The sequence below is a fragment of the Neoarius graeffei genome, chromosome 18, assembly GCF_027579695.1.
Source record: "Neoarius graeffei isolate fNeoGra1 chromosome 18, fNeoGra1.pri, whole genome shotgun sequence".
Lineage (NCBI taxonomy): Eukaryota > Metazoa > Chordata > Actinopteri > Siluriformes > Ariidae > Neoarius > Neoarius graeffei.
Genome location: NC_083586.1, coordinates 65,754,094 through 65,781,013, shown reverse-complemented (window position 1 = coordinate 65,781,013; position 26,920 = coordinate 65,754,094). Strand labels below are relative to the sequence as shown.

At 43.7% G+C, this 26,920-nt stretch overlaps 1 protein-coding gene across 1 annotated transcript; it reads left to right on the top strand.

Annotated features, from left to right (window-relative positions):
* Positions 1 to 238: 238 nt before the first annotated feature.
* LOC132866832 (uncharacterized) lies at positions 239 to 26,661 on the top strand. The gene is made up of 6 exons (XM_060899607.1): positions 239 to 310; positions 471 to 767; positions 2,175 to 2,507; positions 12,249 to 12,356; positions 12,462 to 12,502; positions 25,234 to 26,661. Exons 1-6 carry the CDS (start codon positions 271 to 273, stop codon positions 25,507 to 25,509), a joined length of 1,095 nt encoding a protein of 364 aa, XP_060755590.1. The 5' UTR covers positions 239 to 270; the 3' UTR covers positions 25,510 to 26,661.
* The last annotated feature ends 259 nt before the right edge of the window (positions 26,662 to 26,920 follow it).

The window sequence follows — 26,920 nt, the reverse complement described above, 5'->3', positions numbered from 1 at the left end:
TTTGTATGACATTGTACAATTGTTTATTTCTTAATTGATCAGCTGAGAGATGGCGGAGTTTCGTCATTGTCAGTGGGACGTACTGTGAGATGGAGTCACATAGACACATATTGCACAAAGAGGAACTGACCAAATTCAAGAGAACTGAAGTCAAAGACATGTAGAAATCACAAGCATATGCATGTTTTTCATCCTTTCATTTCCACAAAATATTCTTAATCGTGGATTGTGTTGTTTGTGAACATCAGTGAAGCTCGACTTCAGTTCAGAATGAAGACCCTCCTCATCATCACCTTCTACCTGATGTCAGGTCAGTTCTTCTACTTTCAATAATGAACTCCAGAGTGGAGAAGGAGGAACCATTATGAGTTTGTGCTGCAGTTATTTGAATGCTGAACTGTAGCAGTGAGAGAATTTGGAGATGTTGATTATCAGAGAAATGACTGAAATGCTTCCATTTTGATTGGCAGGTCCAGTGCACTGCAATGATGTGATCGGTTACCCTGGAGGTCGTGTCATAATTGACTTCAAAAAGCCAGTCAATCCCAGGTCGACTGTGTATTTTTGCAAAATGAAAACAGAGTGTGAAGTTTTAATAACAGCTCGGGCTACAGTCAGCATGGTTCATAAGGACAGATTTACTCTGTTTAACACTGATGGATTCATTACACTGATATGCAGAAGTCTGAGTTTACAGGATACAGGACTGTATCAGTATGGAGAGATTGGAGTGTGGAGTGAAAACATTGACCTGAAAGTGAAAAGTGGTGAGAAATTTTAGAATCTTTGACATCTGATAGATTTAGCCATTAGTTTTTCTTTTGTATAATCCAGTATAAATGCACGAGGTACAGCTGATCTCATATCTAGAAACTAATTTCATCTTGATTTATTTAAACAAATAAACAGAAATATAAAACACAGTGAAATAAAATTTCAATTCGGTGGTGTAGTGGTTAGCGCTGTAGCCTCACAGCAAGAAGGTCCTGGGTTCGAGCCCCGGGGCCGGCGAGGGCCTTTCTGTGTGGAGTTTGCATGTTCTCCCCGTGTCCGCGTGGGTTTCCTCCGGGTGCTCCGGTTTCCCCCACAGTCCAAAGACATGCAGGTTAGGTTAACTGGTGACTCTAAATTGACCGTAGGTGTGAATGTGAGTGTGAATGGTTGTCTGTGTCTATGTGTCAGCCCTGTGATGACCTGGTGACTTGTCCAGGGTGAACCCCGCCTCTCACCCAGAGTCAGCTGGGATAGGCTCCAGCTCGCCTATAACCCTGTACAGGATAAGCGGTTACAGATAATGGATGGATGGATGGAAATTTCTAATTCAATCCTGTTAATTTTGAATTAGAAATTTCCATCCATCCATCCATTATCTGTAACCGCTTATCCTGTACAGGGTTATAGGCGAGCTGGAGCCTATCCCAGCTGACTCTGGGTGAGAGGCGGGGTTCACCCTGGACAAGTCACCAGGTCATCACAGGGCTGACACATAGACACAGACAACCATTCACACTCACATTCACACCTACGGTCAATTTAGAGTCACCAGTTAACCTAACCTGCATGTCTTTGGACTGTGGGGGAAACCGGAGCACCCGGAGGAAACCCACGCGGTCATGAGCTTTGGGTAATGACAGAAAGAACAAGATCGCGGATACAAGCGGCTGAAATGAGTTTCCTTCGCAGGGTGGCTGGGCGCTCCCTTAGAGATAGGGTGAGAAGCACAGTCACTCGGGAGGAGCTCGGAGTAGAGCCGCTGCTCCTTCACATCGAGAGGAACCAGCTGAGGTGGCTCGGGCATCTTTTTCGGATGCCTCCTGGACGCCTCCCTGGGGAGGTGTTCCAGGCATGTCCCCCCGGGAGGAGGCCCCAGGGAAGACCCAGGACACGCTGGAGGGACTATGTCTCTCGGCTGGCCTGGGAACGCCTCGGTGTTCTTCCCGAGGAGCTGGCCGAGGTGTCTGGGGAAAGGGAAGTTTGGGCTTCCATGCTTAGACTGCTGCCTCCGCGACCCGGTCCTGGATAAGCGGAAGAAGACGAGACGAGACGAATCCTGTTAATTTTGCTTCAAGAGTAGAATCACATTAAGCACATAAACCTACATTTCAGTAAAAGCTGAACTCATGCCAGCTGGGAGATAAATAATTCGACACTAATTCAGTTTGTGTGATTGACAGATCCATGCTGTAGTGAGACAAAATCAGTAACCGGATATCTGGGAGAGACTGTGATGATCAGCTGCTCCTATCCAACAGAGTTTGAAACAAATGTCAAGTCCTTTTTCAAATTGGATGATTACACTGGAACTGAAGTGATCTTCACCAGTGCAAAAGAAGCGTATCAGAACGGCAGATTCTCCATTTCTGATGACGGGAGGAGTAGCGTTTTCAGTGTGATCATCAGTGATGTGAGAGAAGATGATGGAGGAGTTTATTCCTGTGCAGTTCGTATCAAAGGGACTGCAGTCCGTTATCACTCGCTCTTCACAGAAATTCAGCTCCAAGTTACTGGTGAGAATTTTTTTTTCCCATCATACTGCAGTGAATTACTGAAACAATAAAGTCTGTTTCCTTTTTTTGCGGATGATGCAGTATTTGAAAAAGGAGAAGCTGCTATTTGTACAACAGTAGACACAGATGCTTTAGCTGTTTTGGCTATAGCACACTTGGATGAAATAGCAAAAGGAAGAGAGAGTGGTTGTTTAGACAGTTTATTTTGTTTACAGGTAGTATTTGACGGAAGATGGATATAACGTATTACTTGTACCTGAAGATACAGGATTAATTGAATAGCAGACATTTTGCTTATGCTGTGAGAGAATCTCTTTCAGAGCCTATAAATACAAAAAAAAAACCCCGAGTTAGTTGAGAGAGATATAACAGGATGGCATGTCCATTACTTTGATATTGAAATCATGGTTTTAGATGCAATAAAATGCCGCATGTGTTTCAGTGGACAAAAAGGCAATGACAAGATTCAGAAATACACAGGGAAGTTTATCACAGAGTGATTATAAATTAATCTTATAATGACCTTGTCTTTCATGCCAATTCCACGATTATTGTTGGAACTTTACCTTAAAATTTCAAACAGATTAAATTCATCTTAAAATCAGCTCTCTGTAAAGGGACACCATAAGATTGTAGGTTTTGGAATTTTGAAAAAAAAAAATTTTATGGTTACAGAGATATGGTGGTTTTAGTAAAAAATAAACAGGGGTAATTGTGTGTTGACACCCCACCCCCCCACCCACACACACACACACACACACACAATAGAAAGGGTCTACATGGCCCTAATTGTTACTGTTAGAACTAGAAAACGTTGTAGTTTTATGAGCAGCTTAGTTTTGGAGGTGAACCCGGCTGCAGCACTGAAAGTGTCTGTTTATTGCCATTATTTAGTCTTGTACATACAAAGTGAGGTTACAAAGATGACAATTACAAAGAGACACTGTTTTATCATACCTGTGAAAGTTGAACACCAAATCAGAAAAAAAAAAAAATGGAGAAGCAAACTTCGATTTGTACCCTGTAATAACTTCCTGGGTTCCAGAAAACCACAGGAGCAGTTGCTGCTCTTCTTCACAAGCTAAGTTGCTCGTGTATTCATCCGCCTCTTTCTCCATGGCTATAGGTTCTAAACCGTCCTCAGATAACCAGTGGAAGATTGAGGATGAATTTAAAGAACTTTCGTCATCTTTTTCAAAAGAATCAGTATCAAGAACGCATGCAATTGCAGAGAATAGTATAGAGTCTGTGTGGACACAAAAGAAGGCAGTGGCGCAGTGCCGCTGACCTCTAAATCACTGCAATCTAATAATGGCAGACAAGCGTTTAATGATTTTTGGAACAGAATTCAAACACAAAAACATTATTTTTCAAACCAAATTTTTATTTATCAAATGTACAACCTATTTGAGCATATCACACACAGAAAACCTGGGATTTTATGATGTAATTTTCATTAGACTAGCACGTTAACAAAGGTAACCTCAGCCACAAACTACCCAAATACAAGCAGTTTATTAAATGCCCGACTAGGGAGAATATTTTGGATCACTGCTACACTACAGTCAACAATGCCCATCACGCCGTCCCCCGCGCTGCACTGGGCCACTCTGACCACGTCATTGTCCACCTGATTCCTGCATACAGGCAGAAATTAAAGCTGAGGAAGGCTGCAGTTAGGACATCAAAGAAGTGGAGCAATGAGACTATGGAGGGAACTTTCAGGCGTGCTTGGACTGTACAAACTGGAATGTGTTCAGGACCACTACCAATAGTCTGAATGAGTACACAGAGGCTGTGACGTCCTATGTCAGCTTCTGTGAGGACTGTTGCGTTCCATCCAGGGCTTTGAACCGGTTCAAGGAACGAAAACGAAAACCGGGAACTTTTTCTATTTCACATGGAACAGAAACGAAACCAGAAACTTTATTATTTTTTATGTTCCGGAACAGAAACGCTTATTAAAAATAATGGTAACCGGTTAATACCGGTTTTTATTTCGTTCCTCAAAGTTTCTGTAGCCTACAAATAGTCATTCTTCTCCTGCGGAAGTTTCTATGACCCGCTGGGGTTCACTTCCTGTGTGACGTTCGCTGATTGAATGGAGAGAGCGGGAAGGTGGACTGCTAGTGAATACTAGGTGAATTACTGATGCCATGTACACACGTAGCCGGGTATTTTTAAAACCGAACATTTTCCCCCCCTCCGTTTATAAAAATGTTTTATCCACACCACCTCGTCTTCGAAAAAAATCCCTTCCACACATAACCGAACATCTGCGTTTTCAATCACATTCATAAGCATTCCAAACCTGTAGATGGTTATTTCCCCAAATCCTACCCCCTAATCACATCGCCTGTGCTCTTGGAGCAGTAGTTGGGCTTCTAAATTAAACATGTAAATAGCACCTGCACAATTATTAACGCTTTCAAGGCACTACTCCGATCCATTACTCTTTAGCTAGCCGCACACTACGCCGATTTTCAGCGTACCGAGCCAACTGAAGTCGCGAGTCAGGCGTAAAGACTAGTTTTCGATGGTACCGACTCACCTCACAGCCGATTCGAAAAACTAATCGGGAGCCAGACTGATCGGCGAGAGTCGCTAGCAATAGCCAATCATATCTTTCGCATATAACACGTGACATCATTAAACACAATTTCTAGCGCGAGAACTACGTGTTGGTAGCACCTAATGCAGGTATATACTGTAATTCCATAGACTGAAGCTTTATCCATAGACACAGTGGGCTGGAAAGCCACTCTGCTCAAGTTGTGTGGCTGAATTCCAAATCGCTTTAACTCCCCTATATAAGTGCACTATTTAAGGTTGGGAATAATAGCTCATGCAGCCTAGATAGTGCGCTACATATTCCATGTTGTGTCATTTGTAATTCAGCCTGTAGCATCTTCAAGTGTTGGATTTAACAGTAACTATATCCAATAGCCAATCACAAAGCTATTAAGTTGTCACGTGTCGCTTCAATCGCGACTGCACTCGTCAACAGTCGGGGGATATGTGCGTGCCCTGTCGGGAGTCGGCTCTGAAATGGGTCGGTTCGGTACCGCGTGGATCGCCGTGGTGTGCGGCTAGCTTAAGTCCATGCTTAATCTGGCTTCTGCAGTAAACAAAGGTCGCACGTTTGACGTCAGGGCAGAGTGGTCATTTTTTTGGCGCAGATTGTGACGTTCTAAAACGCAAACCTCCGGTTATCTCTGTCTACACGAAAAGGCATACACGGAGTTTTCAAAAATCTTCACTTTGCCCGGAGTTTTTTTAAATATTCGTTTTTGATGTGTTTTCATGTGGATGACAGGCCAAAACGTAGAAAAATATCTTCGATTTAGCAGATACCCGGCAACGTGTGGACGGGGTCTGAGTGTCTGAGCAAAGAAGAGTCTGAACGATGCAACCTCCCTATTGGCTGTTTGTAAAAATGTATCAGTTGTTGCCCTTCCCACGGGAATCATCGCGGGCTCGAGAGACGAGACCTGACGAGTTAGTTCGTTGGTAGCAGAACAAAATGTCTGGACACAAATCGGGTTTTCAGAAAAGGAAAGAAAATAAACGGAGGGTCGAAAATACAAAAAAGGAGGCAGAAAATGCAAAACGAGTTTTAAGGTAGGACAAATGGTTACTTTTTAAGGCAGCCCGCCGTGGCTGCAGGCCTTCAGTTGTCATTGAATGGTTACTTTTCTGAGGCAGCCCGCCGTGGCTGCCTGCAGGCTTATTTATTATAGCCCGTTTAGTTAAAATAGTTGATATAAAATGTTTATAGTTATAGTTATGTGATGGTTGTCCTGATTTAGACTGGTGGTTTTTTTTTGGGGGGTGCGCGATGTTGCACCCGGGTCCAGATTAGGGCAGAACCGGCCCTGGCTACATTTCAGGTGTAGTGTGTTTTATGTATGTATGTACTTGCATAGATGTGTACTTGGTCTTCCAATATGGCGCCTAACAAAATCTCGCGGCGCGGTGACGTCATGCGGTAGCCCTCTATAGGGCCTGACTAGCCTTTGGTAACACACTAAACGAATTATCTTTCATTTTTGGCACTTTTTCTGTTTGTGTAGATGGGAAGACATACTGAGAATCCAAATCACCAACATTTGAAATAATTGTTTTGAATTATTTCTTGTCTTATTTAATGAAGGTTGTAATAGAATTAGCCTACATTTGGCTTAAGCTGGATGAGACAGAGACATAATTTTATAGCCATTTGTTAAACAGCTGACAGGGAACGTAATTAACCGTTCCGGGAACGAAATTTTTTTGTTCTAACCGGTTCGGGAACGTCTATTTAATGGTGGAACCCAAAACCGGAAACGTTAAAATTCCGTTTCTGTTCGGAACGAACCAATAGGAAAAAAATTCCGGTTCAAAGCCCTGGTTCCATCACATACCAGAGTGAGCTACAAATCATGATAAACACTGGTTCACAGATAAGCTCAGCCAGCTAAACTTGCAAAAGATAGAAGCATACACAACTGGGGACAGGGACAGGTTTAAAGTCTCAGAACAAGTTTAGCAACTTGTCTCCATTCTGGAGATGGAGGCAAGTTCTGTGCTCTCGCGGAAGGCGGTCACATTTTCTCCCTCTCCCTTCCCTTATCTTTCTTGCTTCTGCTGTCTCATCTGTCTAGTGTCTATACTTTTGAGAGACACTCTCCGCACTGCTCTTCAAACTAAAACCATGGAATTGATAAACAGGTCTCTTCACGCAATTGACACAATCTTCTCGACGAGAAGACTGGGTTCGGGGGAACCAGCCTGTCCTGGCGGAAAGTTCGCAGCCGGCTACGATGGATGTGCGAGAGCGGTGGCGGGTCGTGTGCCTGGCGGTTCTTTCTGTGGAGGACATTGAAGTCATCTACCTATTCAGAACTATGATTACAGGACTTTTGCTGATTGGATTAGGCATTGCCCTGGTTTATTGAGGAAATCAGAAAACAGTGACAGCTGTTCAAAGCCCCATAAAGCTGCCCGACATGATTGAAGTGCTGGGCAGAGCTATCGGCACTCAGACTGTGGCTATTCAGAACTTGAACCACAACATGGATAACATCATGGAGAAGCTTTCGGCTTTGCAATGGAAATTGGATCGATTTGGAGACCAACATGGACAGAATGGACATACAGAGTAGTTGTGCAAAACAGAATGCGTCTGCTCGCCAAGACCAAACAAATTCCAATCTTATCTACTTTCGGCTCCCGAGCCAGCACTGGCCTTGGCCAAGGCCGTTGCTGGGACAACAAGTCCCCTGGAGAACACTGCTGTTAGACTCTCTCGTATTCCTCCCCCTCTTCCCGTGGTCACTGCTTCACCCCCAGTGTGACAAGCGGGTGCGTGACCAGCCCAGCGCCATCATGGCTGCAGGAGCGGACGTCTGCTTGCTTGCGCTGGGTTACCTCTACCCCCTCCCCCCTTTTTACCCCCACCCCTGATCGCCCCCCTCTCCCCGCTCCCCCCCCCAAGTCCTGAGTTCTCATGTTGTAAAGTGTACTTGTGTTGTTTTGTGCTTATGTGCTGAGGTTTTTTTTTTTATGTTTCCACACTGTACTCCTCCAGGAGCATAGTGTGGGGGTTGCTTTTTTCTCCTCCCCTCCCTTCATGTTACTACTGTATTTTTCATCCCTGTCTTCCTGTCCTGTCAACTCCCCCTGTGTTAATTGTATGTATGTGTACATGTATGGACAGGTTGATGGCTAATTTTTGCTGGTACTTGTGACTAGTGACAATAAAGGCATCATCATCAACAAGCTCTTTAAGAAGCTGAACCCTGCAAAGCAGCAGGTCCCAACTCTGTCTCACCATTTACCCTGAAGCATTGTGCTGATCAGCTATCTCTGGTGTTCACAGACATCTTCAACACCTTACTGGAGACATGCCATGTGCCAGCCTGCGTCAAGGCCTCCACCATTATCCCGTTCCCCAAAAAGCCAAGGATCACAGGATTAAAAGACGAGACCCATCATCCTGACTTCTGTAGTTATAAAATCCTTCGAGCACCTTGTGAATCACCACCTTAAAGCCATCATTGACCTGCTCCTGGACCTCATGCAGTTTGCCTACAGACCCAACAGATCTGCAGATGATGCTGTTAACATGGTTCTGCATTTCATCCTCTAGCACCTGGACTCCCCAGAAACCAATGCTAGGATCCTGTCTGTGAATTTCAGTTCTGCTTTCAACACCATCATCCTGGCTTTTCTGCAAGACAAACTCTCACAGCTGAGCATGCCTAACTCCGCCTGCAGGTGGATCACTGACTTCCTGTCTAACAGGAGGCAGAACATGAAGCTGGGGAAATGTGTCTCTGACTCCTGAACCATCAACTCTGGACCCCCCCCCCAATGGGTGTGTTCTCTTTCCTGTACTCTTCTCCCTATACACCAACGGTTGCACCTCCAGTCATCAGTTTGTCAAGCTCCTGAAGTTCACAAATGACACCACCCTCATTGGACTCATCTCTGATTAGGAGTCTGCCTACAGGTGGGAGATCTGATGTCCTGGTTCAGGCAGAACAACTTGGAGCTCAATGTTCTAAAGACAGTGGAGAAGATTGTAGACTTCAGGAGGAGCTCTGCCACAGTCTCCCTCATCACTTTGCTTAACTCTGCAATAACCTCTGTGGAGTATTTCTACTGCCTGGACACTATAATTACTCAGGACCTCACGTGGGAGATGAATGTGTGCTCTCTGACCAAGAAAGCACAGCAGAGGATGTACTTCCTGTGGCAATTGAAGAAGTTTGATCTGTCAAAGACAATGATGGGGCACTTTTACAATGCCATCGAGTCCATCTTCACCTCCTCCATCACCGTCTGGTATGCTGCTGCCACTGCCAAGGACAAGGGCAGACTGTAGTGCATCATTGCACTGCACTGGATCACCATGATGCTTTCATGTAGTGGCTTAAATACCCCAAAAGACCATGAAGGTGAAGCCAGACAAGATTCAATCATGCTGGACCAGCGGAAGCCAAGGAAGAAAACTAAGAGTGATCCAAACCTGGTATCTGGATACGTCCTACTCCTGGGTTAACACCTCCTTAATTCAATGAAGACTCCTAAAAAGAGAAATCATCCTGGCTCGGTTGCCACCCAGGATAAAAAGGACCGCGGTCCTGTTGCAGAGAACTCAGCAGAACCAGAACTATCTTCCAGAATTATCTTATCCTCTGCACCTGTACAAAGTGATTCATTCTGCCACTGTCATGGAAATCTGAACATCAGGCGCAGCCAAAAATACACATACACTACCGTTCAAAAGTTTGGGGTCACTTTGAAATGTCCTTATTTTTGAAAGAAAAGCACTGTTCTGTTCAATGCAGATCACTTTAAACTAATCAGAAATCCACTCTATACATTGCTAATGTGGTAAATGGCTATTCTAGCTGCAAATGTCTGGTTTTGGGTGCAATATCTACATAGGTGTATAGAGGCCCATTTCCAGCAACTCTCACTCCAGTGTTCTAATGGTACAATGTGTTTGCTCATTGCCTCAGAAGGCTAATGGATGATTAGAAAACCCTTGTACAATCATGTTAGCACAGCTGAAAACAGTTGAGCTCTTTAGAGAAGCTATAAAACTGACCTTCCTTTGAGCAGTTTGAGTTCCTGGAGCATCACATTTGTGGGGTCGATTAAATGCTCAAAATGGCCAGAAAAATGTCTCGACTATATTTTCGATTCATTTTACAACTTATGGTGGGAAATAAAAGTGTGACTTTTCATGGAAAACACAAAATTGTCTGGGTGACCCCAAACTTTTGAACGGTAGTGTATACAAAAGAAGTTACCTTGAAAGAAAGAAAGAAAGAAACAAACAAACAAACAAACATACATTCTCGATGCCAAGCGAGTCCAGAACACACTGGCTTCTAAACTTCCGCTTACTCTTTTTAAAGGCCCCCTGAGAGACCAACCTTAGTACCACCCCAAAACAAAATGGCGGATCCTATTAAAACCATTGTAAAAGGACATTTCTTTGTTTGAACACAGACTTCTGATTGGCTGCCCAATACAGGCTTCTCATTCGCAAAACCATACCTTCCACCATCTTCAAAAGAAAAACAGACCTGCTCGTATTTCTTACCATATGACATTTTAAGGGTTTTACTACTGAATAAATAACAAGTCTGTCTTTGTCATGTGAAATGTCCTTAGAATGATAATCAGTGGTGAGGACCACAATATGGTCTCTCTCTCTCTCTCTCACACACACACACACACACACACACACACACACACACACACACACACACACAATCCTCTAAAAAATTTAAACTCATTGTTCCTCAGCTCAGCTTTTGATTTCACCGTGTGTGTGTGTGTGTGTGTGTGTGTGTGTGTGTGTGTGTGTAGCCATGGGCGCCGCCAGGGGGGGAAAGGTTAGAACAATTCTAGGGGCCCAGCACTGCCATGGGGCCTTTTAAGGGGCTGATAATATGATTTTAATGATTTTAATAAGACTTTTGAAATAACAACAATGCAATATTCCATCTGGTAAAATGAGCTAATTGAACAAGGTTGTCTATTTCTTGAGTTCTTCAACATATTGTCATTTAACCCTCCCCCTTTTGCGAAATGGTACGGTCCAGTTCTGGTAGAAACGCGATGCGTTAAATCTGTGTGCTGATCAGTGCAACGCAACTTGCTGCTGTGTCGCGGTGCAGCAGCCAGCCAGTCAGCAGTGGAGTGCATACAGTCTATGATCGCTAAATATGAAGAGTGGCTGTCAAAAACGTAAAGAAAGGCAGCTGAAAGCTGAGAGGGACCGGAGAGGCAGGCAACTGGTCACTCAGTTTTTCCCAAAGAAAGGTAGCTATCGCTCACATGTGTGTTCAAAACATTAGCGAATGGTAAATGAACAGTATGAACGTGGTTGGAATAGCCTATCAAGAGAACACTTTTACAGTTTGTACAGTGACATTTTTTCCATTTAATAACTGAACTGACTTGTGTGATAAGATGAAATATTATGTTATGCTGGTGCTAATAACTAGTGCTAATAACCAGTTTCATAACTAATGGGGTGCCCTAAATATGCACAGATTCAGCCTCAGGGGGACCTCCGCCCTACCAAACCACTGAACCCCCCTTTGGAGAAGGAGGTAAGCAGCAATACAACCCATAAATGCTTTAGGATTGAAGTTTTTAATGAGTGAGCACCATATACAGTTTGCTAGATTAAAGTGTTGCTAATAACGGTCCATGGGCTATCAAAACTCAAATAACGACAATAGGGCAATTGTGGCGAGGGTGGGCAAAGTTGGGGGGCCCAAAATTCTAATCTTTCATGGGGCCCAAAATTTCTGAGGGCGCCTCTGTGTGTAGCACAGCCTGACCTAACAAAAAGTCCATTCCACAGTCTGGCCCTTGTACAATGGAGCCTGGCCCTGAGATAAGGTAAATAACTGGCCACAGAGACAGGAATCCTCACACAGTCTGATGCTCTAAACAGCAAGTTTGAGGTATAAAATAATCTTACACCACTCGTAATGAATCATATTTCAAATGGCAAATTAGATCAATGTTAAATTTCAATGAACTTTAAATGGCAGCTAAACATAAAGCTTGGCCGAACGTGTGACTTTCACAGTAGCACGTCCTTTAGTTAACGCAGCAGCACTCTCTCAACAACAATGCCTTCGCTCGCAAAGTGCACTAGAATGCATCTGCAATTGTAAGCAAGACACTTCAAGTTTGCTTTAAGGTGAATATTGTACACAAATGCAGGTTTAGCACAAGCTCCCGTACTCATCTTCATCATCAGTGTGTGTGTGACTGTGCTACTGATGGGAGGATTTTTACTCGTCTGCCAGTTGAGAAGCAACAAGACACAAGGTACTGTTTCTTTATAAACACAAAGCACCAGCCTGCAAACACACACACACACACACACACACACCTCTGCCAAAATTTTCATCTAAAATCTCCCTTTTTTTGCAGAGTCTACATTTGTAAATCAGCAGACAGAAACAAATACCATGGTGGGTGGCCATTAATCTGCTGCATTAAAATAAGAATACAGATAAAGTGTGAAAATGTAATCTATTCATTACTCGCATGCAGACATTTCCAACTGTTTCCATTTGGCTTGTGCAATATTGACTTTTTTTTCACTGCTCACAATTAAAATAGTGATGGTGTTCTGCTGCTCAACATGTTTGAATATGACTACATACTGACCGATGCAGGAAAAACAGCAAATTTAAACCACTTTCTCATTTTCATCACCATTAACATTGTTTGTAGTTTGATTTCAAACGTTGTTGCAAGCACATTTAGTCTTTATAAAATCACTTTTTTCATCAATTTTTTTCTTTTATGGACAAAAACTGAAAGCAACTCTTTCAACCAATTTTAGCTAAAATATTTCAGTGGCATCCCTAATACATGGAATTAAATATCATTAAATCTATGTTTGTCTAATTGTAGTCAAAACACATGGATAGATTTTTTTTTCATATTATTGAACTCAAGAAATTCTGCATTTGGGCAATTCCATGTAAATGTCAACCTCACAGGAGATCCCAAATTTCAAAATAAACAAACTAAATCAATAAACAAATAAATAAATACATACATAAATAAATATTTTGATCACCTAATATGTCACTGTCAGTCTTTCTTTCTTATAATGTAAACCCCAAGCTAAAATCAACTTTGATCATGTACAATTCTATATTATTGCCACAAGCCACAGAAATGTATGCTAAAATCCACAAAACAGCAAAACAATAGCCATTCTAAATATTATTTAAGAACTTTGATAGTTTTAGCTGATATTTAGAGAGTTTTTCAAAGGGTTATGGTGGTTAAATTGCTGATTTTCTAAACATATGCCATGTCTATTTCAGACGCGTCACATCCATAACGGAATTTCGTCACATCCATAACGCTGACTTTTCCTTCCGAAACTCTGCATGAAATACAAAATATTTTAAACAAAGATTTTTTAATATTCACCTTGGACCCCTCTATCAAATGGATATCTCCATTTCGACATTAGGTTTACAATTTCACAGAGTTTGATAAAAATGTACAGTCACCCAAGAAAAGTGATACTTTTTCTGTCACATCCATAACGCATCTTTTATTGGCATTTTCTGGCATGCCCTAGATGTACTATGGGAATTGTTCTTGTTCTATCACTTCTCCAGTATGGTACAGCCTTAAAATATGCAACACCTGTTTAAATACTGGGAGACAATAAAACATGCACTGGGTCATTTGTTGCCATTTTGAGTTCAAGTGTCACGTCCATAACGCTGGAATTGCTCATTTCCCTTCACAGAAAGAAAGGCATGTTAGATGAGGGAAGGAAGCAGGGCTTCCAGGCAGTATAAGTTTATATATGGGGTGACAAGTGTCACCGGGCCCATTTCATGGACGAAATGCATTTCGTGATGACGAAATGGGGCCGGTGACACTTGGCACCCCATATTTATATCGTAGAGTTCACAACAAAGGTGACAATCCTCCAGTCCCATTGCTCTGAATGCCCCCCCCCCACTAAAAACATACCTGACCTAACCTCTGAAGGGACTGATGATGAGCTAATTAGCTGGAGGTAAAACTTGAAACTCTACAGAACAGTGGGGACTCAAGTTGTGCAGTAAAAAGCACCATCGAAACTAAATGTGCAGCAACAATCTTTGCATATCCCTTTTCACTGAGTCATTATCTATTGTGGGCCCCATTTTCATACTGCAAAAAGGCCATATTCCCTGATGCAGGTGGTGCTACACAACAGCAGCTGTGTCCATTACAGTCCAATGTTGCAGTGATTTTAGTACATGGCTAAAAGCACAGTATATGGTTACTCCTAATTACTTGTTTTGGATACACCCATTGCTATTAGGTACAAAGAATCAAATATACAGCAATTTAATCTCCACAAACAAACATTAGCAATAGCCTTGGAGCCCAGTTAAATGTGCTGTATCTCTATTTGTGACAGTGCCACTAAAAAATCATCTTCTTTCGGCTGTTCCTATTAGGGGTCGCCACAGTGGACTATGTCCTTCCATCTCCTCCTGTCCTCTGTATCATTTTCTCTAGCACCAACCATCCTCATGTCCTCCTTCATCGCATCTTTTTTCCCCCAACCTGACACCTAAATTTCCAACATTCTTTTCCCAATATACCCTGGATCTCTCCTCTGTACATGTCCAAACCATCTCAATTTCAGCTCTCTCACTTTGTCTCCAAGCCATCCTACATGTGCTGTCCCTCTAATATTCTTGTTTCTCATCCCATCCAACTTTGTCACTCCCAATGAAAATCTCAGCATCTTCAGCTCTGCTACCTCTGCTCTTCTGCGCTTGCCATTACTTCATACAGTCGACCCCAGATGTTTGAACTCCTCTGCTTTGGCCACCTAATATTCCTTGCAGCTGTACCATTCCACTGTCCTCACACTCATTCATACACATACATGCTGTCTTGCTCCTACTGACTTTCATTCCCCTTCTCTCTAGTGCATACCTTCATGTCTCTAGGTTTTCTTCCACTTGCTCCCTGTTCTCACTCCAGATCACAATATCATCTGCAAACATCACTGTCCGTGGGGCCTCTAGCCTGATGCCATACCTCACTGGGAAACAGTTTCATTGGCGGTGGTTGTTAACCCAGGCCTCAACCGATCTGGTATGAAAGTCCTCTTCATCAGTTGATTTGGCCTGAGTTTTACACCGGATGCCCTTCTTGATATAACCCTCTCCATTTATCTGAGCTTGGGACTGGTGCTAGAGAATGCACTGGCTTGTGCACCTCAGTGGTTGGATTGACAATGCCACAAATACGAACCAATAATAATAATAATAATAATAATAATAATAAGACAAAGAAGACAAGATACTGACTAGTGGTTTATTACTACCACCAAATTTGTGAAACCTGAAACTGAAATCTATCGTCATTACAAAAATGCAAACACCGTTCTTAATTGGAATCCACACCTCCCGATTGTCACAATCCAGCTTGGAACTTCCAAATCCTGACCTATGCCTTTGTGCACCACTCCATGTTTTCCCCGTTCTCCCCGCACGGTGCTAGCACACCTGCTATGCATTTGCTTTTAGTCACTCTCTATAAACATGATGGGGTGACATGGAAAAATACTTGCCATTATGCTATGTCAACTTCATGCTCGTGTTGTTGTTTTTTTTTCTCTGCTGCCCTTTCTTGGTTTTCTGACTTGGATTATGTTTATTGGTATACCATTTTTGCCTGCTGTTTTTGGGACTTTTTGACCATGACTAACTCTGGACACAGTTTCTCCCAGACTATCGATTGCCGGCAACACTCGGATTTCTCCTGCGTTTATTGTGACTTTACTCTGTGTCTGCTCTGCCGTTCCTGGATCTGGCCAGGATATTTCTGACTGCATTGCTGCATCTGCTTCCGGCTCGTACACCTCATCACTCTACTCATCAGGTACACTACAGTCTAATCTGTGACTTTCTTATCTGCTCTTTGGGTGCTATCTGCACATGCAACCTCCCCATTCTGACAAATTTTTCAGCCTCACGATGGACCCAGCAGACTATGATTCCCTCAAAACTGTATTGGAAAAACAGGGCTCAATTTTCAGATCTCATCAGCAAGAGATCATAGCAGTTCACCAGAACACATCCTCCATCACCCATACCTTTCACCTTAACACCCCCCATGAGCTTCATCTCTCTGCTCCACAGCCATATCACAGTGCGCCTGGGACCTGCTGTTCATTCCTCTCACAGTACTCCATAGCCATGGAGCTTCAGGCATCTACCTTGCCTTCTGAGAACTCACATGTACTGTAGCTTAGGTCATCGCATGTTTAACAGGAAAGGCACAAGCGTGGGGGACAGCTGTTTAGGACATCAGGATGCCCTGCTGTTCAAGTTTCAGGGAGTTCACCAAGGAGATGCAGAAGGCTTTTAACCATTCCCCCAAGGGCAAGGAGATGGTGGGACAGTTAAGGGGCAGAAGGAAGGTGCTCGGTCAGTTCACGATTATCCCATCAAATTCTGGACTATTGCCGTAGCAATCGACTGGAAAATGAGCACCTTCTATGATACCTTTCATGGACTAAATTATGCCATCTTGGATGAGATTGCACCTCATGACCTTCTGACAGCCTGGATGGCTTGGTAGACCTGGCCAGTCAGGCAGACGCTCACCAATAACTACGTAAATAGAGATCGGAGGTGGAGCCAAAGGGTCGAACCCAGGACCATCATTCTTCTGTTGGAGGGTGCCACCCCTGATGAATCAGAGCCCATGCAATCAGGCAGGACCCAGGTAACTCCAGAAGAAAAAAGGTGCCATTGAAAAACTAGTTTCTGTTTTTACTGTGGACAGTCTGGACAGTTCATCTCCCACGGCCTGTTAAAAAGGTCTGTGCATCAGTAAATGCAGGGATACAGGTAGGTGTCTCGACACATACTTCTCCTGCTTATAGATCAACATTGACTGTTGAGATTATATTTTGGGGAAGCCAGGGCTTAAATAGTTAGAGAAGCAGCTTTGGGACCAAAAGGTCACTGGTTCAATTTGCTGGACCAGCAGGAATGTTTGAAATGCCCTTGAGCAAGGCACCTAACCCAGGCTGCTCTGGGTATGTTGTACATCACTCTGGATAAAAGCATTTGCAAAATGCCAGAAATGTCATTTCAGAATAAGATCCAATCTGTCCAAACCCTCATTGATTCTGGTGCTGACCAAAGCTTTATTATGACTTCCTGGGCTGAGGAACTGGGCATCCTTTTGTGGAAGTTAGTTTGTCCCCCCATGACCAAAGATCTGAATGGGTATGAACTCAGTCCTATTTCCCACATCACAGACCAAGTTACTTTGAAGGTTTCAAGTAAAAAAAAAAAAAATCGGAATAAAATTAGATCATGTTTAAAGTCTTTGATTTTTTTTTATAAATCTGCTTTGTGACAATGTCTGTAAAAAGCACTATACAAATAAACTTGACTTACTCACAACAAAACAATTTCATTCTATGCCATAAATGATGACCTTGAGCTTATTCTGCTTGGCCTTCCCTGGTTACACCTCCAAAACTCCCACATTAGCTGGAGCGATGGGACCATACTCTCCTGGAGTGCTCACTGCCTGTCCGTCTTCTGCTCAGACTCCTCTGGCCCCTTTTGTTGCCATCCGTGATGAGACAATGAATCCTTCCCCATGTGTTCCCCACCCCCCCCCAAAAAAAAGGATATAAGGACCTTTGGTCTGCAGTAAGGCTCATGCCACTGCCCCCCCAACTGGCCCTAAGATTGCACCACAGAGCTTTTACCTGGAACCACACCTCCCAGTGGTTGTATTCATTCTCTTTCTCCACTGAAGTGGGAAGCCATGGACAAATACATCTCAGAGTCACTAGCAGCTGGCATCATCTGTCCATCTTCCTCCCCGGCAGAAGCAGGGTTCTTTTCTGTGGAGAAGGAAGACAAGTCCCTTAGGCCCTGCATTGACTATTAGGGACTTAATTCTATTAGTTTTAAGAACGGTTATCCCCTACCATTCATGTCCACTGCCTTCAAGTTTCTTCAGGGGGCTCAATCTAAAGTGGACTTCCACAATGCCTACCACCTGGTACGAATAAGAGGAGGAGATGAGTGGAAGACAGAATTCAACACTCCGACTGGCCACTACGAATACTTTGGTCTTCTGTTTGAGCTCACTAACACCGCGTCCGTCTGCCAAGCCCTGATCAGTGATGTCTTATGAGATTTTTATTAACCAGTTCATCTTTGTATATCTCAACGATATTCTCATCTCTCTCGATTATGTTCATGTTTTCTTAAATTAGATATGGTTAGTTTTTTTTTCTTTTTTATCAGACATCTAATTTTAGGTTTGTTTACCTGACATGTTTCGACGTACGTAACTGTCGTCTTCCTCAGAGTATCACCAGATGTTGTTGGTGACGCATCTTATCAGCTGATGTTTCCAAAGGCGTGACCTTCCTGTCTGGTTTGGCGTTTTTTTCATGGAAGACCTGGAGCAGAAAGCACTCACTACAATACCGGCAGAATACAGACCAACACTCTGGAAATATTACGTGGATGATATACTGGAAAAAGTGAAGACGGGATACACTCAACAACTCACTGACCATCTCAACACCATAGACAATACCAGCAAAATAAAATTCACACATGAAGAGGAAACGGAGCAGTCAATAGCATTTTTGGACCTAAAAATACAACACACAGAGAATGCGGACATCAAAATAGAAGTACACAGAAAACCCACACACGCACCAACCAATATTTAAACTGGACTTCGGAACACCCCATAATGCACAAATTATCAGTAGTCAGAACATTACATGAACGCACAACAATAATTACAGATCCACAGGACAAAGAACAGGAGGAACAACACATACAACATGCACTGAAGGCATGTCAATATCCACAGTGGGCAATATCCAAAGGGGCAGAACAGGTCAAGAACAACAAAACACAGAAGAAAGAGAAAAAACAAACAAGAACACAGGGGAGTAGTAATATTGCCATACATCAGAGGAATAACGGAATGCATACAAAAGAGTAATGAGGAAACACAACATCAACACACCTGTCAAACCACACACAACACTCCGTCAGATCCTGGTTCATCCCAAAGACAGAATGCATCCAGAAAACAAATGTAACACCATATATGAGAGTCCATGCCAATCATTCAATAAAACCTACATCGGGGAGACAGGGAGGAGCTTCACCACAAGGAACAATGAACATAAGAAAGAGTGCGAAAAGGAGACAGCTATAAGACAAACCTGAACAATAAAAGAAAAGGCACAACAGGAAAATTACAAGTCAGCCATAACAGACCACTGCAAAAGAGAAAATCACATTATGGACAGGGGTAATGCCAGAGTCATCCGCACAGAAGATAACAAACATCAGCGCTGGATCAGGGAGGCCATGGAGATCCGAAAGCGAAGCCCGAGGACCATCAACCAGGATGAGGGCGCATACATGCTGTCCCATACCTGGAGTGCCATCTTGCAGGGGACAAACGGACAGCAGAAGATGTGACCGATCTGTCAAACCAGACAGGAAGGTCACGCCTTTGGAAACATCAGCTGATAAGATGCGTCACCAACAACATCCGGTGACACTCTGAGGAAGACGACAGTTACGTACGTCGAAACATGTCAGGCAAACAAACCTAAAATTAGATGTCTGATAAAAAAGAAAAAAAAAAAACTAACGATATTCTCATCTTCTCCTTCACATTGGAGGCCCATCGGTTCCACGTCAGACTGGTCCTGCAATGGCTCCTAGAGAACCCACTTTTTGCCAAAGCAGGGAGGTGCCAGTTTTACAAGCACACCGTGTCCTTCTTGGGCTTTGTGATATCCCCTGGGGTGGTCCAAATGGACACAGACAAAGGTCACGGTGGTGTCCGAGTGGCCTGTAAGTTTCCTGTAAGAAACTGCAGTGCTTTTTGGGGTTTACCAACTTCTAACAGAGGTTTATCAGGAACTATAGCACCATTGCTGCTCCCCTGACTGAACTCCAGTCTTCCAAGCACCCCTTCTCATGGACCAACCATGTTGAAACTGCCTCTTCTCTTAAGAGGAGATTCTCCATGGTCCCCTCTGTCATCATTCCTGACCCTGCTGTTCAGCTCATTCTTGAAGTAGACGCCGCCGACACAGGTGCTGGGGCTGTCTTGTCCCAGAGGTCAGCCAAGGAAAATAAGGTACACCCCTGCACATTCTTTTCTCATTGCTTGACACCAGCTGAATGCAACTATGGCACCGGAAATCAAGAACTACTAGCTATAAAGCTGGCCCTGGAAGAGTGGAGGCATTGGTTGGAAGGGACTGAGATTCCATTTGTCATATGGACAGATCATAAGAATCTCGAGTATCTCAGGTCTGCTAAATGCCTCAACGTGTATCAAGCCAGATGGTCATTATTTTTATCCCGCTTTAACTTTGTGCTCTCCTTTAGACCAGGGTTTAAAAATGTCAAGCCAGATGCTCTCTCCAGGCAATTTTCTCCAGACTCTCAGCAAAGCACTGTCGAGCCCATTCTCCCTACTCATTTTCTCATGGCTGCCACCTGGCTCAACAACTGCTGTCCGAACTGCCCTGTCCAGTGATCCAGGACTAGGTAATGGCTCACCCAACTGCCTTTATGTGCCTCCTTGTGTGCGCTCCCAAGTGCTTCAATGGGGGCACAGCTCCCCCCAGTCAGTCACCCTGGGGCAGCCCGGACCCTTGCTGTCCTCAGGCAATACTTCTGGTGGCCTACCATGCGGCAGGATGTTAGGACCTGGCTGCTCACTTCATTCCCCTCCCTAAGCTGTCTTCAGCTAAGGAGACGGCAGAACTGTTTATCAACCATGTGTTCTGTGTTCATGGTCTGCTGACAGACACTGTATCTGACAGAGGTCCTCAGTTCTCTGCTCACTTTGGGAAGGAATTCTGCAAAATCATTAGGGCCACTCCCAGCCTCTCCTCAGGTTACCACTCACAGACTAATGGGCAGACAAAATGTGCCAATCAGAAGTTAGAGGTCACTTTACGATGCCTGACATTAGGTGATTCTTCCTCCTGTAGCCAGGTGCTTCCTTGGATTGAATATGCCCATAACAGCCTTCCTTCATCATCCAATGAGCTGACCCTTTTCCAGTGTTGCATTGGTTACCAGGCCCCTCTTTTTCCACAAACATGAGGAGGAGGCATCTGTCCCTCTGGCCCAAACCTTTATCTGACGCTCAAAATAATTAGTTTTTCTTTTGTTTCAGACATGTAAAAGCTTTTTTTACCTTTACCTGACATGTTTCGACGGTGTAACTTCCGTCTTCATCAGAGGGTCCCTCTGATGAAGACGGAAGTTACACCGTCGAAACATGTCAGGTAAAGGTAAAAAAAGCTTTTACATGTCTGAAACAAAAGAAAAACTAATTATTTTGATTTAAGAAGAAGACATAATGAACGTAATATATTTATTTATCTGACGCTGTCGCAGAGTTTGGGTGTGTACCAGACATCACCTGTTATGCTCCAATCACACAGACATGAGGATGGCAGATTGACACCACAGGCTGGCTGTTGTTTACTGGGTGGGACAAAGGGTCATGTGGTCCACCCCTGCAAGGTCCCCTCTCGTAAGCTGGCTCCCAGGTTTGCTGGTCCTATCGCATTTCTAAAGTCATTAAGCCCACAATTGTGAGATTGGCATTGCCCATGTCTATGCTATGCATCCACCCATGCTTTCATGTTTCCCAACTGAGACCCCTGGTCTCTAGCACCTTCTCCTCCTTTTCCAAAGTGCCTCCCCCTCCCAGGATCATCGATGGGGGTGAGGCCTAGACAGTCAGGAAACTACTAAAGGTCCGTCACCATGATCAGAGGTAACAGTATCTGGTCACCTGGAAAGGTTACAACCCAGATGAGAGGTGTTGGGTGCCAGCACATTTCATTCTTGACTCTACACTCATCAGGGACTTCCACCATAAGAATATGGAAGCTCTGTCTGGGATGCCCAGAGGCATCTGGTGGGGGGGGGTTTACTGCCGTGATCCAACCCGGAAATTCCAAGTCCTCATCTGCACCTTTATGTTCTACTCTGCATTTTCCCCCATTCTCCCCACGCTGTGCTAGCACACCTGCTATGCATTTGCTTTCAGTCACTGTATATAAACATGATGGGAAGAATTAAGATACGGAAAAATACTTGCCATTACACTATGTCAAGTTCACACTCATGTTTGTTTTTTTCTCTGCTGCCTTTCCCTGGTTTTCTGACTTGGATTGCATTACATTTTTTGGTATACCATTTTTGCCTGCTGTTTTTGGGACTTTCTGAACACTGTTTCTCCCTGGCTATTGATTGCTGGCAGTTCTCGGATTTCTCCTGGGATTACTGTGACTGTTCACTGTGTCTGTGACGCTGTCCTTGGATTTAGCCAGGATATTTCTGACTGTGCTGCTGCATCTGCTTCCTGCCTGTGCACCACACTGCTCTACTCATCAGGTGCACCTCAGTCTAATCTGTGCCTTTAATATCTGCTCTTTGGGTCTTATTTGCACTTGTACCCTCCCAGTCGTGACACTGATAATGTACTTGTTCAGACTCAATATTTTTATAACTATGCTGCATTTCATTAGATTACTGCCTGTGCTGAGAGCCACGAACATACTCAAATTTATGCCATATTTTTGGGGTGCACCATGATCACAGACAATATGTCATTTATCCATTATTAGATGTGTGTCAGTTTTACTTCAAAATACACTGCGACCCTGCTATAACAAACTCTTTGACTGAACTTTTGCATATAACAATCCAAGTTCGTGTACCCCACCTCTATTGACAGTGAGTCAGTCTTTAAAAAAACACTGAGCCATACACTCCTCTTCCCCAAGAGACAAACAGAGTAATCAAGTCCACAGTCAAGTTAACACGTATTAATGCCATAAAGCAAAGGCCTAATGAGCCTCGCTTAGGTGTCGATCACTAACAATTATCGAGAACAGTAATCAAAAATTGATAAAAAAGACAAAATGACTATTGACATCACATTTGCAACATATGAATGAATTGAATGATGAAGATTCAGAAAACACAGTGAGTCAGTGGGTGGGCATTGACAATGATACACCGGTAACCTCTGTCATTTCCATAACAGATAAAGAAAATCACCACCTCTGTTCGTGATCCTTTAACTTGATCCATGAGCTGCGAAAATGACTCAGACATTTCAGTCATCAAAGAAAAAGCAGTCCAGGATTACAAGTTTCTTCAGCACATAAACCTGATGGGACATTATTGTAGGATCATACTGCAACAGCTTGTATGCTGGGGCAATGAGCAACTGGGAGACAGGTGCAACAGGTGAAAGTGCATTTTGAAAGGACCCATGGCATGGTGGTTTGTTGATGCTTTAAATGGGATCGTGGAGGCTTCCGGATGTTATATCCGCAGCCTTTCTCGAAATGAACCCTTGGAACGTAGATATAGCCTCCTGGAAGAAAGCCCCATTTCAGCCCTTTTCCCAGTGTGTCGTTTTGCTAATGAGAAGCATGGAGGCGGGGAAGGGTAGAGGGTGGGGGCGTGCCATGGGGGGAGGGGGAGGGGCTTCCATCTGCCTCCCAAGCCGGCCGAGAGCGCTCCTCGTCGGGCACGGCCAGGCGGGCGAATGCCCTGGTCCGTCCGCCCTGTCTAAAAAAATGGTACAACTCGAGCCCATGGTAAAACTGGGACTTTGTCGGGTTTTTTTCAGCCTGAGGCCCATGGTAAAACTGAGCAGTTTTACCATGGAGGAGTGGGGACTTTGCCGTTTCCTCCCCCCAACTCGCCCCTGGGAGAACCGCTGCCTCCACGGGCGGCCGGTGCCGCTGGAGGGCCGCCTGCTCGACCTCGGCTCCCGACAAAAGATTGGATCTAGGGCTGACTTTTAATGGATCACAGCGATGGAGCTGCTCTGCCACTCACGACACCCCGGCCCAGAATCAGGGAAAAATACCGCACGCTGACGTCATTAAGGTGCAACGCGAGGAAATAAAATAAATTCAACAAATTTTGGGGTTTTTACTGAACAAACAAACAAATAAAATGAACGAGTGACTTAAAAAAAAGAATGTGGGTGTCTTTGTAAAAACTGTTTTGATTGGCTATTATAACAGAGGTAGCGCAGAGTACCTGGCTAACTGCAGGAAGCGGTTAGCTACACAGCTAATGTAGCCATTGCAAACGCTCCGATTTTAAAACACGGCAAAACGACTTAACAGTTATACACTTACTTGTTCGGTGTTTGTGGCTGATGCGGCAGGGATGCTTGGTACGGACCCAGGCTTCAGTGACAGTTGATGTGCAAAACCTGCCCTGTACTGTCCCAAGTTGTGGAAACATTCCTCAGGAAAATGCTTCCGACAAACATACACCGTCTTAGGTAGACTCGACGGCGTATTATTGAAGTAAATAAAATTAAGCCACTGCGTCTTCAGGGGCTCTCCCGTCGGCAGTAAAAACAGACTCTTTTCTGTGTTGTCACATCCATGTACAGCGCAATTTCCATGTTTCGTTCGCTTAGGTGATGCCATGTTGTCGTGTCCTCTATGCCTCACTACAACTGGGCGGGCAATCCATACGGTGGGTGGGAATCCGGGGGGGGGGATCATCTCCCTTGCTGACGTAGTAAAGGGAAGAGCTTATCAACGCGCCGTTTTGACGCGCCATTCTCAAATGTTGGGCATAGTTTGGTTTACACATTATGAAATTTCTAGCCACTGGGGTGACTTAAGAAGGCCAGAGGAACTCATTTTAATGTTAAAAAACCTCAGAAAGTGAAAATTTCATGCCATGGGACCTTTAAAAAAAAAAAACTTTACTTTCACTTTTCAGTGACTTTAGGTTTCACTCACTCACACACACACACACACAGGACAACACAGGTCTCTCTTGTTACTGGCTATCTGAAAGACACACAGAGACATCTTAATAGACAGCCAGTAAATAGACACAAGTCTAACTCGTCACATTACCTGCTTGTTAAACCCGATTCCTCATCATTCACAGCTGATGCTCAACCACGCCCTCGCTGCCACACATACTTTTATTGTCTGGCAGCGAGGGCGTGGTTGAGCAAGGAGGTCCCCCAAGGAGTTTGTTATAGCGTGGTTGCAGTGTATCATTTACTGCTGTAATTTTCATGTTGGAATGATTGTTTTATGATCTGCTCATCTCTATTTCAGACTGCTGATTATGAAAATGATCCACCTCAGAGTCAGAACAGCATAATGCATCTGGACTACCAAAACCTAAATCCCAACACCAACCAATCAGATTCAGTCTATCAGACCCTCGACCCCAACACCAACCAATCAGATTCAGTCTATCAGACCCTAAACCCCAACACCAATCAATCAGATTCAGTCTACCAGACCCTAGACCCTAACACCAAGCAATCAAATTCAGTCTACCAGACCCTAAATCCCACCATCAGTCAGATTCAATCTACCAGAGTATAGGCCCCAACACCAACTCAGCATATTCAATCTACCAGTGCCTAACTTCCAAAACCAACAAATATGATCAAGTTTAGTAGAGCCCAGACAACTGGACTCAGTTTATTGCAACTGAAACTGATTTCCAGTTCATTAGATTCAGTCCACTCTAATTGTAGCCCTCTTTCTGCAAAGCTTCATATTCTGATAATCTGAATGAGAACTCAGTAAAAATAATTCACATTCACAAAAACTTTTAGCAATTAAGACAGAAAATGACAGCTACGTAAACCTTGGTATCCTGTTACAATCAAAATCTGTGCACATGTTCAGCACAGGTCCAGGGACGTGAATTCAACTCGGCTGGCTCTGAATTTTGTATTCACCAGCCATTCAGCCCAGATACTAGCTGTCCAAAGATAACTCATTTTTAAAGCATATTTCTTGTGCATTTATTCACTTTTTTTTTTTTTTTTTTGAAACTGGGTAGTGAGTACACAGTCTGTATAATATACTGTACTAAGACATGAGAAGACAGGAAATGAGTCAAGGCAATATAGTATCTGCTTTACTAATGCAGTTTATGGGAAAATCTTGAAGTGGATTTTTATATTTGACTCATCGTTTCCTTAACCAAGAATAGATCAGTGTTATGGTTTTCAGGCCCATCACTGACGCACTTTCATAGAACACGAAACCAATTACATATTTTATTGTAGATTTCCTCCCACTGGTCATTTACCAACTCCCCCACTAGCTAGCTCTTCCCCATCACACAACAGCGACCAACTCTGAATGGTGAAGGTGACCTTGTGCTTCCTCCAGGACATGTGAAGCCACTGCACCTTTTCCAGCCCCTGCTCATGCTCCATCACAGAGCAGCTGAACAGCTCATATATCCCTGAACACAAAGATACACACAACTGGTCAGAGTCACCCTGTCAGAGAAGGGAGTAACACCATCCCTCCCACTCACACAGCACAGCCAGTTCTGTTCTCCTGAAAGTCTGGCCACCGATGGCTGTGGCAGCAACATGAATTAGACAGGAGATCGCTTGATAACACATTTTGTAACAAGTTTCCTGCTGAGCGATATTGTGCATTTTATTTGTGAAATGTGTTTGGATATAAAGCCGACTACTCATGTGTAGCATCTGTATGAACATTTTTTGCTTTTTTAACATACATAATGAATCTTTTATGCTCCTCTTAAAAAATGTGCATTTTAGAACCATGTAGTAGTATTTTTTGCAGATTTATTTTCATCATTTTTCAATAGTCTACTGCACTCTGTTTTTTAAAATGGATTTAGCTTCTTTTTGAACTCAGTCAATTAAAACTAAATTGTATCCACTGTAAATTACTTGAAGAGCATTCTCTTTTTGCATTAACTCTTACACACGTCATTAAATCCAACCTTTAATTTCCTGTATGT